At 43.3% G+C, this 26,073-nt stretch overlaps 1 protein-coding gene and 1 pseudogene across 4 annotated transcripts in view; one reads left to right on the forward strand and one right to left on the reverse strand.

The window, feature by feature from the left end:
• Positions 1 to 2,397: 2,397 nt before the first annotated feature.
• The window catches only part of RNF41 (ring finger protein 41), a 26,933-nt gene continuing 3,257 nt past the window's right edge, over positions 2,398 to 26,073 (reverse strand). For 2 of the 4 annotated variants that reach the window (XM_085869306.1, XM_085869307.1), the window contains exons 2-6: positions 24,170 to 24,902; positions 19,152 to 19,423; positions 10,449 to 10,584; positions 4,959 to 5,062; positions 2,398 to 4,598 (exon numbers count right to left, since the gene is read on the reverse strand). In XM_085869306.1, the coding sequence (XP_085725432.1) occupies positions 4,247 to 4,598; positions 4,959 to 5,062; positions 10,449 to 10,584; positions 19,152 to 19,423; positions 24,170 to 24,259 (954 nt within the window). In that variant the 5' untranslated portion in view covers positions 24,260 to 24,902 and the 3' untranslated portion in view covers positions 2,398 to 4,246. Of the gene's footprint in view, positions 4,599 to 4,958; positions 5,063 to 10,448; positions 10,585 to 19,151; positions 19,424 to 19,519; positions 19,614 to 24,169; positions 24,903 to 26,073 lie in introns of all 4 variants that reach the window. The other 2 variants (XM_085869309.1, XM_085869308.1) reach the window with 2 other exon arrangements.
• LOC147032029 (uncharacterized) overlaps positions 25,096 to 26,073 on the forward strand; it is a 12,653-nt pseudogene continuing 11,675 nt past the window's right edge.

The following is a 26,073-nucleotide window of genomic DNA, read 5'->3' on the forward strand; positions in this document are numbered from 1 at the left end:
GTCAAGGCTGGAGTGCCCCAAAGCAGTGTTCTGGGTCCAGACCAATTCTTGATCTTCATCAACGATCTCTCTGACTCTGGAAAAATCCTTTTTATCGAAGTTGATGATGACTCCACCCTGTGCCGTGACATCCCTCATCCTTCAGAAAGGCAGGCTGCAGCCTCTTCCCTTTCTTCAGACCTTACAAAACCACAAGCTGGTCAAACACTTGGAATATTTCTTTCAAGCCTGACAAATCTCACACTCGCACTATCTCTCTCCGAAATGACCTTCTGGCAAACCCTGCTGTGTACTTTCTTAACAATCTTCTTGAAGTCTCACTTTCAAACTCATTCAAACTCCTGGGTCTCACCATCAGCCACAATCTTTGTTGGGAAAACCACATTTCAAAGTTGGCCTCCCAAGCCAGCTGCTGACTAGGCATCTTCCATCACACAAAGTCCTTCCTTGGCACACCTGAACTCCTGTCCACCGACGAATCCCTTCCTCCGTAGCTTGATGGAGTACCGCTCTCCTCTCTGGGCTGGCTCCCCTGGCTCACATCTTGCTCAGATTGACACTATGGAAACCAAGGCCTTCAAGATTATTGGAATCTCCCATGATGAAGCTGAGTCTATGTGTCTATCACCTCACTATCACAGACACGTCGGTGGCGTGTGTTCTACCACCTCGTTTCTGGTCTTGCACCCTCTGCCTTTTCCATGCTCACCCCCCCCCACCCCCTGTGGTTTCCATAGGTGAGGAAGGGTTTTTACACAAGATCCAGGTTGGATGGAGGAAGTAAAGGAACAGCTTGGTAATCTAAGAGAAGATAAGGCTCCGGGTCCGGATAATATGCACCCGAGAGTATTGATGGAGGTGGCTGAGCAGGTAAGCGAGATGTTAATGGATATTTTTAATAGTTCACTGGAGTCAGGACAGGTACCGGAGGATTGGAGAGTAGTAAATGTAACATCATTATTTCAGAAAGAGTCCAGAGAAGAATTGGGAAACTATGGACCTGTTAGTTTGATTTCAGTTGTGGGGAAGATGTTGGAGACATTAATTAAGGACCGGATGAGGAACCATTTAAATAAATACAAACTAATTAAAGGTAGTCAGCATTGGTTTACCAAAGTTAGTTCCTGTTTAACAAATCTTTTCGAGTTCTATGAATCAGTTTCTGGTTGGGTGGATGAGGGAAAGGAAGTGGACATCGTATATCTAGACTTTAAGAAGGCATTTGATAAGGTACCACATCGGAGGTTGTTAGCCAAAGTGAGGACTCCTGGAGTGGCTGGTCAGGTAGCTAATTGGATTGCAAACTGGCTTAGTGATAGGAAGCAACGAGTGGCTGTGAGTGGGAGGATGTAAGTAGTTGGGAAATTCAAGGATCAGTACTCAGACGATTACTATTCATTATTTACATCAATGATTTGGATAGTGGGGCGAAGAGGAGGCTTTCCAAATTTGCAGATGACACAAAGCTTGGAGGTAAGGTGGACAGCAGAGGGGGTGTTGATCAGATTCAGGAAAATATTGATACTTGTATGGATTGGGCAAAAGATTGGCAGATGGAATTTAACCTGAACAAGTGTAAGGTGTTGGGGATGGGAAAGAACAATGAAAATAGAGATTACAGGATGCAAGGGGTCATTTTGGAGCGTGTCACACAGGAGGATATGGGAGTGGTAATCGATATGAGGGGTAAGTAGACAGGGTAGTGCCAGGCAGCTCTGGGTAAAGCAAACAGTTGTAGGTTGTATTCGGAGGGGGTTAAATTATTATAAATCAAGAGAAGTGATGCTAAAATGTAAAGGAATTTAGTGAGGATCACATCTAGAATATTGTGTATGAGCCTGGTGTGGCTTAGAAGTTAAGGCAGTGGCTTGGGATCCTCGGGGTCCTGAGTTCGAGCCCCGCTGGCCGCTGAGTTCGCATCAGGGGGGGTTGACTCAGCCAGTCATCCTTCTGAGGTCGGCGAAATGAGCACCAGTATACTGGCAATTATCCCTGCAGGGTCAAAGGCGACTAAAGGGTTGGTGTCAGGAAGGGCATCCGGCCGTAAAAAAACATTGCCACACGAAAGGGTACCATGATTGGAGCCCGCAAAAAGCTGACCCCTGCACAGGGATGAAGGCTTTCAAATGGTGTGATGATGACATCTAGAATATTGTGTGCAGTTTTGGTCACTGCAACTGAGGAAGGACATAGCTGGCAAAGGGAGAGTTCAGCATAGGGCTACTAGATCGATTCCAAGCCTCGCTAGACTCAGCTATGAGGAGCACCTCTGACTCGTGTTAAGTAAAAAACGTCGTCTTATTTAATTCGATTTCTTCAGACCCACGGTATTAATGATGCAAACCACAGGGACACGTGCACGAATAAACTCGATGGGACCAAGCAAGACCGGCGATGAACTTTTCAAATAACATTTATTTCAATAGAAAACATAAATTTCCAAACGTCTATTTTTCCAAGTGCGGATTTCGACAAAGCCTCTCCATCTGCCAGCAAGTTGAGACAGACAGACAAAAACATAATTAATAACAAGAATTCTGTTGTTTTTTTTTTTAAACCAGAGAGTCACACAGTCAATGCAGATGATGTGGGTTACATCTGCATTGTGCAGAAATATAATACTACCATCCATTCCTCACGTACAATTATAGCAAGATTTCTGAAAACACAGTATTCCTTCACGTCCGCTAATTAATTAGAGGATGAAATGCAAACAACAAAAACATGAAACAAAGCAATGAGGATTATATCTCCTGCTTCAGATCAATCCTTGTATTTGCACTTCTGTAGCCAGAATTGGATTAAAATTAGTTTTTTGCAAAATAATGAAAATAATTAAATCCCTTTCTCTTGTGATTTCCATTTTACTTGTATTTCCTTGATCATCGATGTTATATTTCTGTGGATTGAATGGTCTTGACAACAGTATATAGTTGTTGATGTTCAAAATTACTAAATACCTTCACACAAAGTTAGGAAACCAATCAAACAGCATTAATGTTGGTGGTGTAGCACAGGTCTTCCAAAATACTCATTAAAAATTTCAGTAACCCTTGACAACGGTCTCTCAGGAAGTTTACAGACCGACTAACACATCTTTCTCAAAAAGGAAGAAAACAGTTAAGAAATTCTATCATAGCTTGCCTAGAACTGACAAATAGAGGTATTTGCACATTTTAAACCAAAATAGTCAGTGATGCCACCCAACCTCCACCGCTCCCCCCATTGTTTTCTCTTCATGTGGTTTAATAGCATATATATCTCTCTCTCTCTCTCTCTCTCTCTCTCTCTCTCTCTCTCTCTCTCTCTCTCCTTCCACTGTACAATTTTTTCCGTTACAAAATTTGTCAGATACGTACACATTCATTTCCAACTTCATGAAATATTGCATACACTGTACCTATTAAATATGAATTCAGAGGTAGCATCTGACAAGTGAAGAAAGGAAGAAATGGAAGAGGAACAAGAAGAAACCTCAATTGGGTAAATGCTGCCAAATTGCTCCCTTCACCAGGATTAGTCTCTTGCACCGTCATGCAAATAAAGGTGAAAGACAACATTCCAGAGCAGAGAAATAAAACGATGAAAGGAAGGCAGGGGATGGAAGTGCCAAAGATGTATTTGAATCCCTCCCCCCCCCCCCACCCAACCCAATAAACGACAGCTTGATGACGTTTGTAGAGTGTTGTGTTGCCGTAAACACAACTTGATGTACAGCTGATCCTGTTACAACACATTCACAGCAACAAAGGGATGACCGGATTGCTTTAAAAAAACCCATATTTGCGATGTAAGATTTCTGGTGATGCACGCGAGCTGGACATCCAAGGCCGAGCGAGAATGTGTCGTTTCAATGACGTCCCGTTTTCCTTTCGGAATGAAGCAAATGAACACGAGTTATGCTTCATTGGTACGACACGTTCTTACATTCCTGCTCTCAGCAGAAAGAACCACATTCAGCTGTAGTGACACAACCCGATAATTCAAGAAAGCATTTTGCACTCGTCATTGTGACAAACATGAGTGTTGACTACAGGTTGAGATGGTGCATTTGAAAGGAGAACCTAATGAATACTCCATTGTAGGCATCTACCACCACGTGGTAATTCATCAAGTTGCACCATGCATTTTGGGCTATCTCATACAGTAATCATCCAACACGTGTCCAACATCAACAACAAAAAAAGTCTTCCCAAAGTTGGTGCTTTTGATTTCTGCGAGATAACTCCAATGGCCAGGAATGGAATCACATGTCCTCGACGCCATGTGCAAAAATCATGACAAGGCCCGGTTCAACAATCATGTCATCACTCATGTGCTGGTTGTCACAGGCCATGACGACAACAGCCTGCTTGCTCGGCACGCGTTTTGTCACGTAGTTCTCATAGTATCGCCGGTTCATCTGTCGCGTCTCAAGAGTGCTCAACCCAGGGGGCCATTTTCTTTCATGAGAGTTCTCAATGAGGCTCCCGACAACAGCAGGCGGACAACCGCTCTCGATGAGCGAGCGTTTGATTACGGCCTGTAGCACAGCATCTGGCGTGGAAATCATACCCCCCCAGCGAGTCACACGTGCTGGCTGGAGGGAGCTCACCCAGCTGAAGTTGTGGTAAAGATCAAGGAATAAAGAGAAGAAAGAAATTAGTACCACTGTTCGAAGCTTTTGCCTCTAAAACATGTCTGTAGTTAAAGACAGCAAACAATTGTACCGTCATCACAATACAAGCTTTGTTGTCAGTTCTTAACTTGGTCTGAAGAAAAAAAAAAAAAAAAAAAAAAACTTTGCGAGTAAATAAAAATAGGAGAATGAAAAAGTTCCATAAGTGAGAATCATGGGTGACCACCGAAAATGGCTATTAACAAAGGTCATATGGGTTTGCAGCAAGTTTACACAAACACAAAATGTAAAACAAATGATGCATCACTCAAATGACAAAAGTGCAGGTGTGGGGCCTCACGCGAGGACTTCATTCTGCTCCGATGGCTGTTCTTGGACACGCGTTCCGGGATTTGATATTCTAAGTGCTCGCATGTATTCCTTGAGCAGCTGTACCTCCCGCTTCTGCACACATTCAAGAGGTATGCACATTCACATATTCCTCACCACCCATTGGCACATTTCACCATTATGCTTTAACAATTACCAACATTCCTCTGAAAATAAAGAAGACAGTGATTCAAAAAGAGTCGGGATGGTTAGAAACCACAAAGTTTAGATCGCTGATCTGGTTGGCAATGTCTTCGGAATGCTAGGACTTCAAGTTGAACTTGGGATTTAATGTACTGTACGAGGTTATTTTGTCAATTATGTTCCAATTTGATAATTTTTATTGTTTATAAATTTATTATGTCTCAAAACAAACAAACAAACAAGCAGTCATAGACTGGTACTTACGAAATCGTCAACTTGACCTCTGACCTTGTCTAATAAAAGCTGTCTCTAGAGAAGGTAGCGATGCAAACCAGAAGTTTCTACGATGATTCTGTACCAAACTATCAAAAATCGAATGTTTTGGATGTTTGACCTCACTGTGACCTTGACCTTTGACCGATTTTGACCAAAATATAATCAGCGCGAGCCATCACGCTCCTGAATCACGTGGTGTAATTTGACATTGGTAGCTTCTTCCGTTCTCGAGTTATCATTTTTTGGGGATGTTTGACCTCACTGTGACCTTGACCGTTGACCAAAATCTAATCAGCGCGAGCCATCACCCTCCTGAATAAGGTGGTGTAATTTGACATTGGTAGCTTCTTCCGTTCTCGAGTTATCATTTTTTGGGGATGTTTGACCTCACTGTGACCTTGACCGTTGACCAAAATCTAATCAGCGCGAGCCATCACCCTCCTGAATAAGGTGGTGTAATTTGACATTGGTAGCTTCTTCCGTTCTTGAGTTATCTGTACCAAACCATCAAAAATCGAATGTTTGACCTCACTGTGACCTTGACCTTTGACCGATTTTGACCAAAATCTAATCAGCACTAGCCATCACCCTCCTGAATAAGGTGGTGTAATTTGACATTGGTAGCTTCTTCCGTTCTCGAGTTATCGTGCCTACAAACAAACACACAAACACACACAGAAACAGAGGACAGAAGTCATCAATATATTTACGAAATCAAGATTTCGTAAGTAAAAATGTTCACCACCATTTCAGGTTGCTCGGCACATGCTCGGCCTCTCTGTCCACAACCATGATCTTTTCTGCCCACATTAACCCTCCTAAATCCCACATTTTTCTGGGTTTCCAATGTTTCCTTCCACTTCTGTGATTGAGAGTTTGCAGCTGTCTCTAATAAATGACCCAAAACCAGTTATCTTCTTCCTGATGCATATGTACACGCATCGTTCAAAGTAAATAATGATGGATGTTTACTTTCACAATGTCGCGAGATTGCCGGAAGTCCTCGGATAAAAACATGGGTTTTATGGTCCATAGTCAAATCGTTTAAGAGAAAATAGTCAGAAATAATAGCAAGGACTTGCAGCGTATAAGCTCCGCGGTAAAAGCCCTACTTAAGAGAATGCCACATAGTTATTTTGGTGGTGTATAGACAACAGACAATCAACCTCCACTTCCCAACCCCAAGTTCTCACCTTCCCCCTCCCAACCTTAAAGCGTCAATCCTCTCCCTGCTCCAAGCCTTCCAACGCTCTCCCCACCCATCACATTCGCCTGTCCAACTCACAATCCCGCAAGATATGCGGAAAAGATACGTGACAATAAACGACTCAAAACCAATTACAGAATCTTCTTTCTGATGCATATATACACACACACGTTGGTGGAAGTAAATCATAACCTCAGACAAAGACCTTTTATAATGACATGGGTTTAAGCTTTGGTAGTTTTAAAATGAAGGGAAAACTTATAGGGAGGGCATGGCAATTGTGAATAAGACAGCTCCGAGACATCTTTGACTTTGCATGGCAGTAAGCATCAGCATGGCGGCCGTACGATTTTTCATGAAATAAGAAATCGTGGGTGGAATCAAGTGAACCGTCCAACCAGTGGGTGGAATGGAATGTTACGCACACGCACACACTTAAAGGAAAAAATAAAACCAAAATATGGGTTTCATTCATCAAATGAGACCTTTTACCGTTTATTACTTTCAAATAAAAACAACCTTTGATTTTTTTTTTAGTTTTTTTTTCATTTAAAGATGTTCTGTTGCACTATTTTACACCTCACAACACTGCCAGGTCGTTTTATACCGACACGACGGCACAATGTAAACGTCTCATCCCACAGCCTTTAACCATGGCTTCAAATTTCTACATTCTCCGCATGATGCATCTGCTAGATCTCGTCAATACACAAATGCAAGAATGACCTCCTTCACCTTTTTCCCCCCCACACTCAACTCTGCCCGAAAGAGAGATTATAGAAATACCCCATTAATAAAAGGTGAATATCTCCATTGTGAACATTAAAGATCCTACAGTATCTTTTGAAAATGTAGACATTTGTACAGTATAATACCTTGAACAAATTCAAAAATTTCTGCTTCATGACTTTACTCCTGACTTCCTTCTCCAAGGTTTTACCAGTTCACAGATTGGTGCAACCATCAAAGTGACAAGTTAGTCACACAAATTAGGAACATTGATGACATCATTAATCAATAACCGGTGTCAAGCAAGGCCAATAAGATAGTGGGATTAATTGGTAAGTGCGAGTCAGACATGTTGACATTGTTCTGTCGTATCGTCATGTCACATCTTGAATAGTGTTCAGTTCTATTAAACATTTTGTGGATATGTTGTTAATGGGGATACATGGAACAGTCATGTGGATGCATCAAACAGTTTGCCAGGAGTAGCAGTCGTACATGTAGTTGCAGAAAAAAAAAAGAAAAAAAAAAGGATTTGCAATGGCATGTGGAGGATGAAAGTATAGAAGGGGAAAGGAAATCACAATTTCCTCTACCACCTGAGGTGGATGGAGGTTACGTTTTCACCCGTTTGTTTGTCTGTGATGAGGATATCTCATAAAGTTAAGGATGGATTCAGACAAAACTGCGGACAGGTTGGGTGTGTGACAAGGACAAGTTGATTTGATTTTGGTGAAGATCCGGATCTGGCCTATCAGTGGGATGCAAAATGTAAACCTTTCAGCCTTGCGGAGGTATTTGTTCTTCCGCGTGTCGTTGTCGTGTATACCAAGTGCCGTTGTAGTGGTTTATGCAACTGCAATCTGTATCTGCATCCATTATCTTTTAAAAATATACAACATTTTTCAAAGCAAACGTGCATTCAGTGATAATGTTGAAATGGGGATGTAACTCTGGTCTAATGTGTCACACATCCTTTTGGTGTGTTTGCATTTCCATACTAGGATACATTGTAGGTTTTCAAAAGAAAAGAAAAGGATTTGAAAGAAAACAAGAAAAAAGCAATCAGAGATTGCACACCCTCACCAGGACTTGTTTTGTGTGGTTATTTTGTGTGGCGTTTGTGGACTGGTGAGCTACATAATTAACTAGAAGGGCACTGGGTAGAGCATGTACCTCCGCCCTATAATGCCTGATCCATGAGAACACATCTGGCACAATACATTTTTGAAATATCGTGCTATATATCGTTTTGAGCCCAATCTCTCAATGGTGAAGAATCACTTTTTAAAATTCTAGTAATTGGATCCAGATTGGGATCTTCAGCAAAGTCTAATCAGTTCGGCCTTGTCACACACCCAACCAGTCCACAAAATTTCATCCCGCTCCATCCACAACTCTTTGAGATATCCTGCACACAAACAGACAAGCAAACATACAGAAAGGGGTGAAAACATAACCTCCTTCACCTTCAGTGGCGGAGGTAATATGAGACATAACTCGAACTGCCACTTTATAACCGCTGGCAGTGATGACCGGGTTCCAAGACGTCTGGCTTTGATCGGACACCTGACCCTGCCCAATGATGTTATTTATGATTGTTCAATTTAATTTAGAATGGGATGAACATAAATTCAATTCATATCAAATGGAAGACCAAATAGGTACAGTCCTGCATTGGAGTAATCAGAAGGAACCCAAACAAGCAAAAAGCAAAGTAGAAGTCATCAGGAGGAAACTGGGTAGGATTCACATTTCAACTGCTACTCCTCTCCCCTCAAACCCATCCAGGTACAGCCAAACCATGTGACCTATTCCTTAACAAACTTGTACACCCATTGATTGGGGAACATTTGTGTGAAGTTTCCCTTCAATCTGTCCAGCCATTCTGGAGAAGAAGATTTATCGGTTTTAGGGTAAATCCAACATGGCTGCAAAACAATGTGACTGATGACATCATATGTGTTCTTCTTCTTGTGAAGACAAAACCTTAACCTCTAGGACTCGGCTCTTGTATATACAAGATCCGGATCTCCTTAAATACCAAGCACCTGTACACATCCTCGCATTGAGGGTGCCTTTTGAGAGCGTCTATCATGAACTTTTAAATATATTCGGACATTTGCTTTAAACTTTCGAAAAGTTCACGTTACTATTTAAAGATTATTCCATTTATCGTATTGTACTTTCGTAAATACACTATTTATTTCGTAAATACACTATATATTGTAAATACATTATGACGGGTCTCGCTGTTGACTAAATCAAGGCACGTGACGAAATATCGGAAGTTGTTGTTTTTTTTCTTTTTAGCCGACAAAACCTTTAGGACGCTGCTCTTGGACACATTTGTCCTTGTTTTAACAATATGGCTGCAGTATCACATGACTGATGACGTCATTTTTTTTTCTTTTCTTCTGTGGACCATTTTATCCATTCATGATGCTCAAAAATTTTCATACTGATCAGATGTAGCATTCAACATATGCAATTATGATGTCATAACGAAGGAACCTATGATGTCATTAAAAAAAAATCACACTTATTCCCCATGAGGAGTACTTGCCATGTGCCAAGTTTAAATTTTTTCCTTGGTGTGGTTTCAGAGATACAGTGGTTCAACGTTTTTCAATTTTTCCAACATGGCTGCCACACCCTGTGACCTATGACGTCATAATTATCACTCCAACATTCTACGAGTAGTCACACCAATGGCGGAAATGTCGTCTCAATCTGACAAATGGTTGCGGAGAAAAACACGAAAGTTCTGTGCGGACAAACAAACAGACCCAAATGCAATACCTTCTCCTTCGGTGAAGGTAACAATGACAATCAACTGAGGGTATGGATGTTCACATAATGCCCAGTGGGTGTTGGCTGAATCAAGGGTTAAAAAAAGAAAGAAAAGCAATGTAGGATGGCTGTGTACACCATTATATTTGGAGAACATACAAGTTGGGTGCATTCAATCACATGTCCAACTATCAATGACTCAACATCTGGTGCCAAGGTAACCCACTGCTCCTCGAACATCTCCATAAACTTTCCGGTCTTCATTTACCGTTAACCTACTTTTCCACCAAGTCATTGTTCATGCGATCACTGCACCTGCTCTGTGAGTTGTTGCTTGTTTTCTGCTGTGAGCTTTTCAAGATCGCCGATCTTCTGTTGCTGCTGCAACACCATGACCCTCAAGTCACGCACACAATTGTGGCTTCGCACTTCATCTTTGGGAATGATCAGGCTGTTGGATAAAAAAGTGCAATACATATTAGTGTCAAACAATGAGTTCGATGATGTCAGGTGGAGCATGATTGGCAGTTTTAACTATCTGCGCATCCCACGTCAATTAACTCTTCCACGAGCCTCAATTTAAGTTCAAAAACGCAATCCAAAAGCTTAACAAAAAGGCAGTCTGCATATGCTTGGCCATTATTACAATTTTCCATTTCTAAATGAAACAAAATTTATTTTCAATCACTCAGTCGTCAACCCCCCAAAAAATGAAATAAATAAATATATATATATATATATATATATATATATATATATATATATATATATATATATATATATATATATATATATATATATATATATATATATATATATATATATACACATACATACATACATACATACATACAGTGGGGAAAACAAATATTTGATACACTGCCGATTTTTGCAGGTTTTCCCACTTACAAAGCACGTAGAGGTCTGTAATTTTTATCATAGGTACACTTCAACTGTGAAAAACGGAATCTAAAACAAAAATCCTGAAAATCACATTGTATGATTTTTTATATAATTAATTTGCATTTTATTGCATTAAATAAGTATTTGATCACCAACCAACCAGTAAGAATTCCGGCTCTCACAGACCTGTTCATTTTGTCTTTAAGAAGCCCTCCCATTTTTTTTTTTTGTATACCCTGGTCGAGGCTCGTATGAGAGCTAACACACAACTCACAGCAAGGAGGCATGAGACAAGAGGGGCGGGAGTGGAAGGGACAAAACAGTGGGGAACAGACACATTAGGTGAACTGTGGAAGGGAGAGGGATGGGGATGGGATGGGGAACATGGCGAAGAGAAGATCGACATTACAGGGACTTTCAGAAAGGAAAGCAGGGTAATTGAAGGAAGTGGGCTTGGGTGGATTATCGGGGTTAGAAAAGATCGAGGATTTGGATGGGGGAAGATAAGAGGTGGTGGTGAACAGTTGTTTTGAAAGCCTGGAGGGAAGAATGGGAAAGAATAGAGTGAGGAAGTTAATTCCAAAGGCGGGAAAAAAAGAGGAATGAAAGAGTGAAGATGAGCAGTGATTCGTGATTTTGGTAGTTTTACCAGAAGGGGGATGTTGGCGGACCTTGAGCGCCCTGTGCAAATGTGGTGGGGACAAATCGCAGAGAGAGCAGGGGGGGCAAGGCTGGAGAGGAGTCGGTAGAAGACAGAAAGACCACCGACCAACCTGCGGTGATTGAGTGAGAGTCCCAAAGACTCAGCTTCATTGCGGGAGATGCCGATGATCTTAAATGCCCTGGTTTCGACAGCGTGAAGCCGAGAAAGGTGGGAGGCAGGAGCACCAGCCCAGAGGGGAGAGCAGTACTCCATCAGGCTACGGACAAAAGCTTTGTAAGTGGTCAGGAGCTCAAGAGGGCCGAGGAAGGACTTAGCACGACGGAGGATTCCCAGTCGGCGACTGGCTTTTGAGGCGAGGTTGGAAATGTGACTTTCCCAGGAAAGGTCATGGCAGATAGTGAGACCCAGAAGCTTGAAAGAAAAGACTTCTTCCAGAGGATTGTTGAGAAAGTGTATGGGGGGAGGGGTTCTAAACGGTCCTTTCGAAGAGACATAGTGAGAGTGTGAGATTTGTCTGGATTGAAAGACATGTTCCACGCGTTGGACCAGTTTGTGATTTTATCCAGATCTGCAGTGAGTGAAGAAGCTGCTGCTTGCCGGTCTGAGGGATGACAGATGGTACGGCAGAGGGTGGAGTCGTCGGCAAAGAGAAATAGAGGATTTTCCAGAGTTGGAGAGATCATTGATGAAAACCAGAAAAGAACAGGGCCCAGAACGCTACCTTGAGGAACTCCAGCCTGCACAGGAAGAGGGGATGAAAGAACTCCATTTAGGGCCACACTTTGACTGCGACAGGAGAGGAAGTCTGCGAGCCATGAGTGGAGATGGCCTTGAATACCATGGGAAGAGAGTTTGGTGAGTAGTGCAGGGTGCCAGACTGTGTCAAAAGCACGTGATATGTCCAGGGATACGGCTCGGATTTCCTGTCTGGCATTGAGGACCTCCATCCATTGATGGGAGAGCAGAAGCAGCATATCCAGGGTAGAGTGACCTTGTCTGAAACCAAATTGATGATTGGAAATCAAGCCATTGGAGAAGAGGAAGAATTTCATGTCTGAAGCGATGATGGATTCCATAACCTTGCTGATGATTGGGAGAAGGCTGATTGGTCTGTAGTTACAGGGATCTGTTTTTGCACCTTTTTATGCAGGGCAGTGATGTTAGCAGATTTCCAAGCAGATGGCAGATGACCTTGGGCAAATGAGAGGGTGAATAGAACAGAGAGAGGGTGAGCAAGAGCAGAAGAGCAGGCTTTGAGGACACGTGGGCTGATGCCGTCTGGACCGGTTGCAGAATCTGACTCGAGGTTTGAAAGCAAGCTCTCCACCTTGTCAGGAGAAAAGGATACAGAGTCCAGGGACAGTTGGGTGCGACTGGGTAAAGTGGGTAGAGAAAGTGATGGGTTTAGGACACAAGATTTAGCTGCAAACACCGAGTTTAGACATTCAGCTTTATCATGTGTGGAATCAGCAGTGCGGCCATTTGAGGTAAGGGAGGGGATGGAGGGGGAACATACACCAGAAACAGATTTGATTAAACGCCACCAGGATTTTGAGGAGGGAGAGAGGTTTGAGAGTTCAGACTTGAGATGAGAAAGATGTTGTTTTCTGGCTCTCCTGAGGGTAGATACACACTTGTTCCGAGCTTTGTGGAAAGAACTGAGATTGCCCTCAGTTGGGTTTGCTTTCCATGAGGCAAAGGCAAGTTGTTTCAGGACAACTGCCTCGCCACAAGCTTCAGTAAACCAAGGGCGGGAGGAAGGGTAGGACAACAGAACACGAGAGGGGATAAATCTGTGCATGAGGGAGAGCAAGTTTCTTTGAAAGAATTCCCAGGATGAGTTGATGTTTGAGAAAGTAGTGATAGGAGACCAGTCTGTAAGTTTGATGGCTGCTCGGAGACCCTGCCAGTCGGCTTGAGTGAAATGCCAGACTCGACGGCGGTGAGGTGGTTCTCTGATAACAGCCAGAGAGATGTCCACTTTAACAAGGACGTGGTCAGAAGAACCAATTGGAGCGAAGGAAGAGCAGCTGATATTGTCAGGGAAATTTGTCAAAATCAGATCCAGAAGAGATGGAGTACCATTGGTTGAGATCCGGGTCGGGAAGTTGACCGATTGAGTCAGTCCCAATGAGTCGCAGAAAGCTTTTGCTGAGGTGCCATGGCAGGTGAGAGAGGTACCCACACCTGGCCAACTGGCATGATGACAATTGAAGTCACCACATAAGAGGAAGAGAGAGTTTGGATGAGAAGATAGAAGATGGTCCATGTTTTCGGATAGTGAGGTGTAGATGGAGTCATCACTGTTCGGTAGACGGTACAGTACACATATAAACATGAGGTGTGAGTGGAGGGGAAGCCGAAGCCAGAGGTATTCCTGGGGGTGTGGGGGAGTAAGAGCAGTGCATGGAGAGTGAGGAATAGAGTCTTTGATGAAGAGAGCAACACCTCCACCAGGACAAGGCTCAGGTCTGTCATACCGTAAGAGGGAGTAGCCAGGGAGAGATACTTGGGAGTCAGAGACGTCTTGGGAGAGGAAAGTTTCTGTTAGGCAGATAATGACTGGTTTGTCAGTGGCAACCTGCATGGAAATATCTGAAAGGTTTGAGCGAAGGCCCCGGATATTTGAGGTCCACACTTTTAATTAAGAGGTAGGGGAGGAGGCTTTGGGTACAGGAGGTGGAGGGGGAGGGGGAGGGCAGGACAAGGGACGAGGGGGGTAGGTAAGGAGGGTTGCTGAAAGAGTGTGGGGTATTGCAGAGTAGCGAGGGGAGGGGGCCGAATGAGGAGGAGAAAAGGCTCTGTGGTGCTGGGGGAGAGGGGGGACAAGAGACAAGGAAGAAGGCAGTTGAGGATTTGTGGAGGTGGAGTGAAGAGATGGAAGTGAGGGGGCAGGGGAGGGAGGCAGGTTGGTGGATGAGAGGGGGGGCAACTTAGAGAAGGAAGAGTGAGGGGATGAAAGGTGGGAGAAAGGTGAGGGGGAATTTTTGAGAGAGGTGAGAGGGAGGCTTGGAGGGAGAAGAGTGGGATGGTTGCTTTGAGAGTGAGAGTGAGGGGTGAGAGGGGTGAGTTGGCACTGAAGTTGGAAAAAAAAAAGAATGGTTGATGGAAAGCGAGCATCCATGGCAAACTGTGGTTTTTAAAAGTTTTCGGTCAGAGATGCGATTTAACACAATTCTTGATGGATGCAATGAAGGCGAATTCAGAGTATGGAGAGAAGAAGTGCTGTAATAGTTGGATTTTTTAGGCAAGGAATGAAGGAGAGGTCGAAATGAGAGCAGTCTGTTAAAATAGCAGAAGAGTAGTGCATTATGAAACAGTAAAGAGTACCACATGTGTGAGAAAGGAAGATGAAGCATTATAAGATCGTTTTTGTTGTTAATATTAATGTATGAGAGAGTTCAACAGATTCGGTCATGGAAGTGTAGAAAAAAAAAATCGAGGAAGACGAGGAGGAAGTTAAGAGGAAGAAGAAGAAGAAGCAGAATCGGGAGAAGGTGAGCGTGTTGTTGTTATTGTTGGGTATATATATTTTTTATTTTTTTATTTTTATTTTTTTGAGATAAGAAAAAATATATTAATACATTCTCCACTCATTACCTGTATTAACTGCACCTGTTTGAACTCGTTATCTGCATAAAAGACAGCTGTCCACACTCAATTAATCAGACTCCAACCTCTCCACAATGGGCAAGACCAGAGAGCTGTCTAAGGACATCAGGGACAAAATGGTCGACTTGCACAAGGCTGGGATGGGCTACAGGACAATAGGCAAGCAGCTTGGTGAGAAGGCAACAACTGTTGGTGCAATTATTAGAAAATGGAAGAAGTTCAAGATAACAGTCAATCTCCCTCGGTCTGGGGCTCCATGCAAGATCTCACCTCGTGGAGCCTCAATGATCATGAGAAAGGTGAGGGATCATCCCAGAACTACACGGCAGGACCTGGTCAATGACCTGAAGAGAGCTGGGACCACAGTATCAAAGAAAACCATGAGTAACACATTACACCATCATGGATTAAAATCCTGCAGCGCACGCAAGGTCCCTCTGCTCAAGCCAGCGCATGTCCAGGCCCATCTGAAGTTTGCCAATGACCATCTGGATGATCCAGAGGAGGAATGGGAGAAGGTCATGTGGTCTGATGAGACCAAAATAGAGTTTTTGGTTTAAACTCCACTCGCCATGTTTGGAGGAAGAAGAAGGATGAGTACAACCCCAAGAACACCATCCCAACCGTGAAGCATGGAGGTGGAAACATCATTCTTTGGGGATGCTTTTCTGTAAAGGGGACAGGACGACTGCACCGTATTGAGGGGAGGATGGATAGGGCCATGTATCGCGAGATCTTGGCCAACAACCTCCTTCCCTCAACAAGAGTATTGAAGATGGGGCGTGGCTGGGTCTTCCAGCATGACAACGACCCAAAACACACAGCCAGGGCAACGAAGGAGTGGCTCCGTAAGAAGCATCTCAAGGTCCTGGAGTGGCCTAGCCAGTCTCGAGACCTGAACCCAATAGAAAATCTTTGGAGGGAGCTGAAAGTCTGTGTTGCCCAGTGACAGCCCTGAAACCTGAAGGATCTGGAGAAGATCTGTATGGAGGAGTGCGCCAAAATCCCTGCTGCAGTCTGTGCAAACCTGGTTCAGAACTCCAGGAAACGTCTGATCTCTGTAATTGCAAACAAAGGTTTCTGTACCAAATATTAAGTTCTGTTTTTCTGATGTATCAAATACTTATTTCATGCAATAAAATGCAAATTAATTCTTTAAAAATCATACAATGTGATTTTCAGGATTTTTGTTTTCGATTCCATCTTTCACAGTTGAAGTGTACCTATGATAAAAATTACAGACCTCTCCGTGCTTTGTAAGTGGGAAAACCTGCAAAATCGGCAGTGTATCAAATACTTGCTCTCCCCACTGTATATATGGCAACACAAGAGATCTGTATTTTTCCTACTACGACTGCTACTGTTAGTACTACTACTACAACAGCCCCAATCGTTGCCACTTCCTTGTGGGGGTCAGCCGGGGAACATTTTTGGCCCACGTCTTTCATGAACCAGCCGGCCAGGCCTGACATTTAACGAAGACGATTAAGGCCAGATCAGGGTGCCGGTGATAACTGGCCTACTCTTCGCAAAAGACTCCATGGGATCTTTAACGTCCACCAGCTAATCTTAGCAAATGGGACCTCTGGCTTAAAGTCCATCTGAGAGATGGCACACAGCGATGAAACTGCCTGTGAAGCACAAATCCAACAGTTTATAGTCACATCAACAGATCGGCAATCAAACTGAGACAAGAGACGGATCAGAAGGTAAGTGCGGTACCTCTGCGCCTACGAGACCACAAGACATCTGCTGTGGGCGTGGATATCCCACAAATCATGACTACAAGGAATCAAAACGTATTTTTAACTTCGAACCTTGCTAGATTCGCAATATTCTCTTGCACAAGCCTCTTTTATAATCTGAGAAACACAAGTTTTGCCTTCACGTTTTCAGTTTAACCATAAGGTTTCAAATTTATAAAGTGGCACATTTTCTGACCAACAGGTCAGATTGAACTCATCCATTTGTAGCAACATATTTATTTGATCAGAAAGAAACAAATTTCTCCGCCTTGCTGTTTTATACATCCTCTCCCTCTCGTCTTGATACCTTTGCTATTTCATCGCTCCACCCCTCCACAATCCCTCCTCCACCCCTCCCCAAGTCCAGGGAAATTGCTCACCAACCAGTCCTTTGTTCCTCTGGTTACATATTTGTGGAATGTCCTTCCTCAGTCTGTGCAATCCCACTCTTCGCTCCAGCATTTCAAGTTGGTAGTCCACCACCACCTTCGGTCATTCTTCATCACACTCATGATCTCTTCTATACTCATCAACTCCCATAGCCACCACTCTTGTACTTTGCTCAATATATTTACAAGTTGTTTCCTTCGTATCTCTCCTGTTCGTTCATCCCGTTGACCAACTGTCCTGTTAGTTGCCTTCTAACCTCTGTCACTTGGCTCTTTCATGAGCCAAGACCATTAATATATTTAAAATATATATATTTTTGGGCTGCCACTGATGCATTCTCGAATGCACCATGTTCCTAGTAGATGGCACAATCTTTAACTCTTAAAAAAAAAAAAACACAGAGCTTTAAGTGTTGGCAAAAAACCCCCAAAAATGTAGCCCCAGTTGGGCATTTGGTCTGGCAGGATCGCACTGAGATAGCACTCTTGCTTCTGAGCCATCTGGTTTCGGTGTTTCATCGGCAGGGCATTGCAACAATGAGTGTTGCCTGTCCGGTGAGCATTTATCTTAGGACCTCTCTGTTTGCATCAGCTACTCGACTCTGAAGGTCCCGTGGTATCTTTCAATGAAGAGTATGCGTGTTATCACTGGCACTGAACATATTCCATATTTCTGTGCTGAATGCTGGGAAAGCAATGGCAAACCACCAGACATAATTATTACGGTACCATGAAACTGCTTTGGCAGCACTGACATCCTCAGCAGAGAATGGTACGTCGACAATGTGCATTTGACCCCGCAGGTGGCGATATATACAATGAGGTTACATTGCTTGTTCGTTTTCAATTCATCAAATGAACTCGAGTGAAGTCAATAGCACGCCATCGCAATTCCCTGAGCTTCGCAACTAAAACGTTGAAACATGGCAAAAAGTTCCACCAGGAATAACCCGATATCAAATTTTTAGTTCAAGTTTGCTTTTCTCCTTGTTTTGACCCCGATGATCCTAATTCTCCACCCCTGGAGCAAGAACTGGGGGTAAAATCCAAAAAATTCGTTGCCCATTTCATGCATACCCCAATGTTGATTGCATATACAAAGTTCCATTGAAAAATGTTGAACCCGTAATTACATTTTTTGTCATTTGACCTTTTGACCCCATCCCAGGGGACAGGGCCAAAAATGATGCTCCTCTTGCACCTTCTTGCCATATGGTGATCATCAGTTTGGTGAATTTCTGCACAACTTTATAGGTAGAGATAGCGTGATGGACGGACAGACGGACGGCCAGGCAGACAGACGGAGCCGATTACAATGTCACATTTTTTTTTCCCGAAAAGCGTGGGGATAACTAAAGAGTTCACACAACACATTACCCCACCACTATCTTGAGAAACAAGGACATGGGTGGGGTCTACAAGCAGAAAATGAAATTTGTCGTGATGACGTAAAATGCCGCATTTTTGGGCCTACAAGTCGATGTGCAGTTCAAATCGAATTGGCTAATTTCCCCATTTTTCTTTCAATCATTCATAGATAAGTCGATTTTGGGGACGAGACTAAGCGAGATCAACTCCAGTGTTTCGCAAAACTGTCAGTTCGTGAGAACAATAGATGCGTTAATTCCACACAACGAGGACAGATGAAAATGCAAACAAAGACGAGGTAGTAAAAGAAGAGAAAGACAACTTTTGACAAACTAACCCACAGCCCTGTTCACAAGGCACTGGACGCTTGGGGTTGTGCTCGCATTCGTTGATGTGAGCTGGAAGCAGGTCGAGTCGCAGTACGGCGGAGCATCCAAATGCCGCATTCTCACAGCGGATGTGCAACTTTGAGAGCATATTACGCATGATCCGCGGCACCGGTTTCAGATGCGCAGGCGTCACCACACTGCGGTCCACGGGGCACGTCTGTTGCCGGGAGAGCCATTCGCGAATGCAAGCACCACAGAATGCATGCTCACACTGTGGGGCCTGTCGGAAAAGTGCAAGAAAAATTCCACATCATGATCTCCTTCACGTGTAACACAAAAACATTATTCTTTCCAACGATCTGAAATAATCAATAACCTTCTGGCTGTAGTTTACAAAGTTGACAGGTGTGTTGGGCACCAAGACTCCTGTTACTCTTCTCATCGACACGGATTTTAATACACACCGACTGCTGTATAAACAAAGACAGTACATCTGGAAGGGGTCATTTTATTGGAACAAATATTATAATCAGCATTTTTGTTTGCATCACTCATGGTAAAACAAAGCCTGGTATTGGCTTCGGATCCAAGGGTCCTGAGTTCGAGCCCCGTTGGCCACTGAATTAACATGAGGGGGTTGACTCAGCCTGTCATCCTTTCATGGTCGGCGAAATGAGTACCAGTGTACTGGTCCCGATGTATGCCCCGGTTAGAATAGGTGTACCATATCCCTGTGTCGTAAGAGGCGACCAGGGTTGGCATCAGGAAGGGCAACCGGCCATAAAACATTGCCTCAAGAAGGGCACCATGATTGCATGGAGCCCGCAAGACAGCTAACCCTTGCTCAGCAGGGAAAAATGGCTGTAAAAAGGCTGTTGTTGTTTTATTTTGTTTTTACTAATGGTAAAACAGACATTCAAAAGAGGTGCTCACACATGTAATTCCCTTTGCAATTATTTTCACACGCATGTCAATCAAAGTCTGAGGCTCAAAAAGATGATTTTTCGGAAAAAAATCCACCGGACCACACCCAATGTCATAATTACAATCCACTGACCTGTTGTTCCAACCATTTGCCTACTTCCTCCTAATACTTGTGAATGGACAACTGATGACAAAGTATTTAAATTTTTTTTTTTTTTTAAAAACAACCACAACGGTTTTACTCATTGAAAATGGAGCAATTCACAGTACATTTTTACTCCTTGTATAATGTACACAACACGCATCTCATTGCAGGAACAAACAGTGTTTGGCGTTCTTCACATAATCCCAAACAAGTTCAAGAAACATTTGGCATGGTTTAAAAGCTTTCTGATGTCATAATCAAAACACATTCGTCGTGCTCGGCTTTCTCATAGAGTCTGTCTTACTGCAAGCTACAAGCTCTATTCACATGAAGTTTAAACAAAGCTGACCAGCCGTCTCATTAGTTGATGCCAGAGAATGCATCGTGTACTGGGATTCCATTGAGAATCGAGCCGCTGGAGGCATCGGTACCGAGGCACGGCTGTGCCGCCGATGGACGTTTGCTGACGGCCCTGCATGTTCGGGCAGCAAATTTTGTAGTTTGTTCAGCGGTGACAGCGATGGCTTGCCGACTTCATCAAAACGCACCGTGAGATCTTGAACGTCCACCAACTAATCCTGACAGACCAGCTAATCCCAGTTTAACGCGCTTTCCGACAGATGGCTTATCAATCACTCGGGTAACAGTATGTAGTCTGTTGGGGAATGAAACCCAGAATAACCAGCTCAGGGGGCAAGTGTGCTACCTCTACATCATCCTCACATACTGTGGGATATTTCGTTAGTTACAGTAAGGACAAAGATGTATTTTCTTGACAAAAAGTCCACAGTCAGTCAGAAGAAAACAACCAAGCAAACCAACTCATTTCATACTTTGAAAAACTGGTTTCTCCAATTGAAAAGGCATCATAATTGTTGGAGAAGGCAGGGATGAGGTGGATTTGCTGAGCCTACGAAAAACACACGCTTGCCAAACAAAATGGTACGATGAATCTCCATACAAGTTACATGAAGTTAAAGAGGAAGAAGCAGTTATATATTTTTATCCACAGTGATTTCAAATTGTTCAAGTTCTCAGAATTTTAGAATTATAACATCAAGGCCAATGAAGACAAACATTATGAATCAAATAGATAAGCAGAGCAATACAAAACACACCAAGGGGTAAATACATCCCACTTCCTGTGCCATTAACGACACGGAAGACGTCACGCAAAAATCATCAAATTAATAAATCCATTGAAGACGCATAATTTGAGGAAACTTTATAAAAATGCATCAAACTCATCGATATTATCTCCAAGTCAATTGGACCTCATTAATCTCCAAAATCTGGATAATGATCACAAATGAGACTGTGTGGTGTCGCGGATCGAGCATCCGTTCTGAGTACTTCAGGTCAGAAGTTCAATTCTGAGTCCGAGTGGTTCCAAAGACTTTAAAAGTGGTACGTGCTGCTTCATTGATTGATGCTCATCATTTAGACTTTAGAGGCTAGAACATGGACAGACCCTGTGGGTTGGCAACCCATTGGGGATGGATTTCTCCCTAAACATGCTTTGCTGACTGCAGATAAAAAAGTTCCGCAAGCACCCAGTGATCTCCAGAAAGTTACTTCCTCCAAGTTCAATGTCAAGGTGTGTGTGTGTGTGTGTGTGTGTGTGTGTGTGTGTGTGTGTGTGTGTGTGTGTGTGTGTGTGTGTGTGTGTGTGTGTGTGTGTGTGTGTGTGTGTGTGTTTCGAGAAAAAGAAAAATTCTTCTCAAGTCAGCAGGTAAATCAAAACTTTGGTACAAAGGACAAAAAGTCACATGGATGTTATGAAACTCCAACTAACCAGTCACAACTTACACGATGACAAACACTGCTGCATCATCTTTCCATTTATTTCAATCGAGTCAGTTCCAAGCTGAATTCCAGGATAATATGACTGGTGTCATTGCACAGGATAACTGACAGTCAATATTTGCATTTTCTAAATTCCATAAACATCTTGTTTACTTCGAACCCAGCATTAATTTTAGTAATACGCACATTTATTCACCAAATACAATGATACAAACACCTTATATGCTCCTTGGGAACAGATGTTACGTCGTTTTGGGGTTTTTTTTTTTTCCAAGTTGCAAAATCACATTCTCATCGAGTCATGAATAATACACCGCCGTAAAGGCCGAGCCTATCGCTCGACATCACACACAAATTACGTCCCAGATGTAACGCAGGCTTACGACACCGCCATCTTACTAAAATCCTTCTTCGACACCTAGCGTCTGACATTAAACCCGTCACCTACAGACATCAGATATAGCCATATAGAGTCATATATATATGGGTTATGTTGTTCAACTGCCATCGGCGAAGCGACGGGACGGGTTGAGTGCTGAACGCCGAGGTGACATGCATGTCCGTAGAGGCCTAGCCTAGCAACAGAAGCACCGCTGTTATGATATCCCAACGAAAACAGCATGACAGACAGATAACCCAATTTTGATGAGGTGACCCAACTTGTGTATGTGTGTGCACACGCACGCATGCAGGTTTTTTTTTTTTTTCACTCCCAGAATTTCAGGCCCAGAATGAGCCTTTTTGCCAGGCATAGAAGCCTCTTCGGAGTATGCTTACAATGCAAGAACATACAGGAGAAAATTGAAGTTACTCAACACCCAATAAAATTTGGTATCAAGACCAGAGGTAAGCCAGCATCACAAAACAAGCAAATGGAATATGCAATACACGAGCGGCACAAACATGAAGCATCTTGCAACAACGCTTTTCCTTGTTTAAATACATGCAGAGCAACACTTTCTGGATGCCTTTATATGCAATTACCAACAGGACAACCAGACCGCAGTGGCAGGTTACACGAGGCCAAATTATGGAGACTTTCATGAGCAAATGGATTCTTCATTTAACTAGTAAATGCTGTTATAACTAGCAAAATAAATAAATAAAAACCAAACACTATATTAATCAACTTGCTGTCCAATTATTGCAAGATTGACTGCTTTTGAACTAGTATAGAAACTCAGAAACAATTCATTTTTTCCAACTTCAAGTGTCAAAACAAAAGCTTCAAATCAACAATCAAATGTTCGTCATCTTCCCAAAAGCATTGGCTCTGCCGAAGTTTTCTCGAAGCAGAGCGTACATACACTGGATCGTTTGGCATTGCATTTCTCAGCAGGAGTCAGGGTAGGAAGTTGGAATTTGGTCAATGTGCTCGCACACAACGGCCTACTCTTGTAAAAGACACTCAAATATTTATCGTCGTCGAGTGAATGCTAGCAGAGAAAACAACCAGCTTAACAACCCTCCGAGGGACGGCCAATCATCCATCCATGGAACGCCCTGCACGCAAAGCTCCGGAGTGACGGCTTAAAGTTGGGTCGGGAATCAACCCAGACAAGAAGGCTCAAAGGCGAGTTTACACCACTTCCGAGCCATCCTGTCACCCCGAATGCACAAGTTTATCAGCCGTGGACATGCAAGCCGCTTGGCTTCAATGATCATGTCAAACGTGGCATGACAATAAAAATGCTTGCATTCAATGAAATCTTTGTTTCGACGGTGTCCCTTTTCTTGCAAAGGAACATGCAGCAAGCCGAAAACCATAAGTCTATCCACTACTTCAGACACAGTACCTATCCAAAACAAATGAAGTAATTCTTGAGCAGAGGTAACAGGATGAGCTTGAGAACGACCCAGTTATTTTGCCAGGTGAGGAAGCTGCAGCATTCAAATTGTCGATGTTCAAACGCATCGCCGCAGATTCACCGTCGCTCTTGACGTCCACAAACCTCCCGTTGTTCCCTCAACACGTCTGCCCACCTTTACTCTCGTTTATACGTGCTCCCATTTGCAAAGAATACAATCGATCAACGTGACATGTTTGAGATGTATAAACTCTATCTTACAACTTATGAGTTAAAAAAAAACCAAAAAAAACATGAAGGCGGATTGCAAAACACAAAACAGTCATCCCAACCCATTAATCACCTGCAAAGGATCCTCAAGAACTCCACTGCAAATGGGGCAGATGAGCTCTTCGTCAACGCCACCTTCAAATCGTCCCACCTCAAAACCCATTGTTCATTCCCTGCCAGGGTGAGCAGTTCCCTCCTCCTTCCTTGTTCAAACACCTCTTGGAAAGCTTGGAAAGAACTCGCCCACTCACTCTCTCACCACCTCAAACCTGAACACCAATTCTCCTCCTTCGGTAACCCCCCCTCTCCCCCAATCTACAAATTGTGCGAAACCCCCAAATGGCTGTCACTACAGTACTTACAACAGCATCTTTATATGCTGTCATCGAACCTTAAACTACACTTCACTCCATTAAAAGTCTGAGCCTTTCCACTGACCTCTTTCCTCTCAAATACTAACAAATACTAATGTGTTGTGCAATGTTATCAGGGCTGAAACACTAATCATCCCCCCCATATACGCCTGAACGCAAAACATCGCAGCAAAACAAAATCCAAAAATTATCTGTCCCCAACTGCATACTGCAAGACAACATTGTCATACTGAGAACTGCAAGACACCACTGTCATACTGAAACGCAAACCCTTCTTTTTCTCGAGCACTGATTGTGGAGAGCTTTGTTGTTTTCAACGTATCAATGTCAAACTATGAAACCCAGACCTAAACCCCAATAATCCCTCTCAACACTATCAAATCCAGACTTGCAGTCACAGGCAACGTTCTGCAGTTAATATGGTGGGACAACCTGCGAGAAGAAAGGAAGACATCGATTAGATTATAGCCAGACGTCAAAACAAATAAATTGGAGTTGGGAGAAGAGGTAATCACCAAATTTGCAGTGAATCAATGAACGGGAAATGCAAGAGAGTGAGTGACCAACTTGAGACCAAGTCAAAAAGAAACACTCACGCAAGTCCACTTTAAAAGTCAAAAATATCATGCAAGTTATGCTCCTGCATGTTGTGTTAGGCGAGTCATGCTTCTGCATTTTGTACCCAATGGCTCTCTCAAATCTTGAAATGAAAGTGAGACGCAAAAAAAAAAAAACTTAACATACACGTAAGAACACACACATGCACCATGCACACACAAACAACCCCACACATATATATATACACACACACACACACACACACACACACACACACACACACACACACACACACACACACACACACACACACACACCTCCAGTGTAGTACACACACACACAGTGTAGTACCCATACACACTAGTACCCACACAAATACACACAGTGAAGTACCCACATCCACACACAGTGTAGTACACACACACACACACACACCAGTACCCACACACACCGAAGTAGCTACACACACACATACAGAATACATACACACACCTCCAGTGTAGTACACACACACACACACACACACACACACACACACACACACACACACACACACACACACACACACACACACACACACACACACACACATACACTAGTACCCACACACTAGTTCCCACACACAGTGTAGTACACACACACACACACAGTGAAGTACACACACACAGTGTAGTACACACACACACACATACACAGTGAAGTACCCACATCCACACACAGTGTAGTACACACACAGTGTAGTACCCATACACACACTAGTACCCACACACATACAGAATACATACACACACCTCCAGTGTAGTAAACACACACAGTGTAGTACCCATGCACACGCACACCCACACACACCTCCAGTGTAGTACACACACACACACACACACACACACACACACACACACACACACACACACACACACACACACACACTAGTACCCACACAAATACACACAGTGTAGTACATACACACACACAGTGAAGTACCCACATCCACACACTGTGTAGTACACACACACAGTGAAGTACCCACATACACACACACCAGTAT

Source organism: Eptatretus burgeri, chromosome 2, assembly GCF_056783735.1.
Source record: "Eptatretus burgeri isolate ZD-2024b chromosome 2, Ebu_testis_v1, whole genome shotgun sequence".
NCBI lineage: Eukaryota > Metazoa > Chordata > Myxini > Myxiniformes > Myxinidae > Eptatretus > Eptatretus burgeri.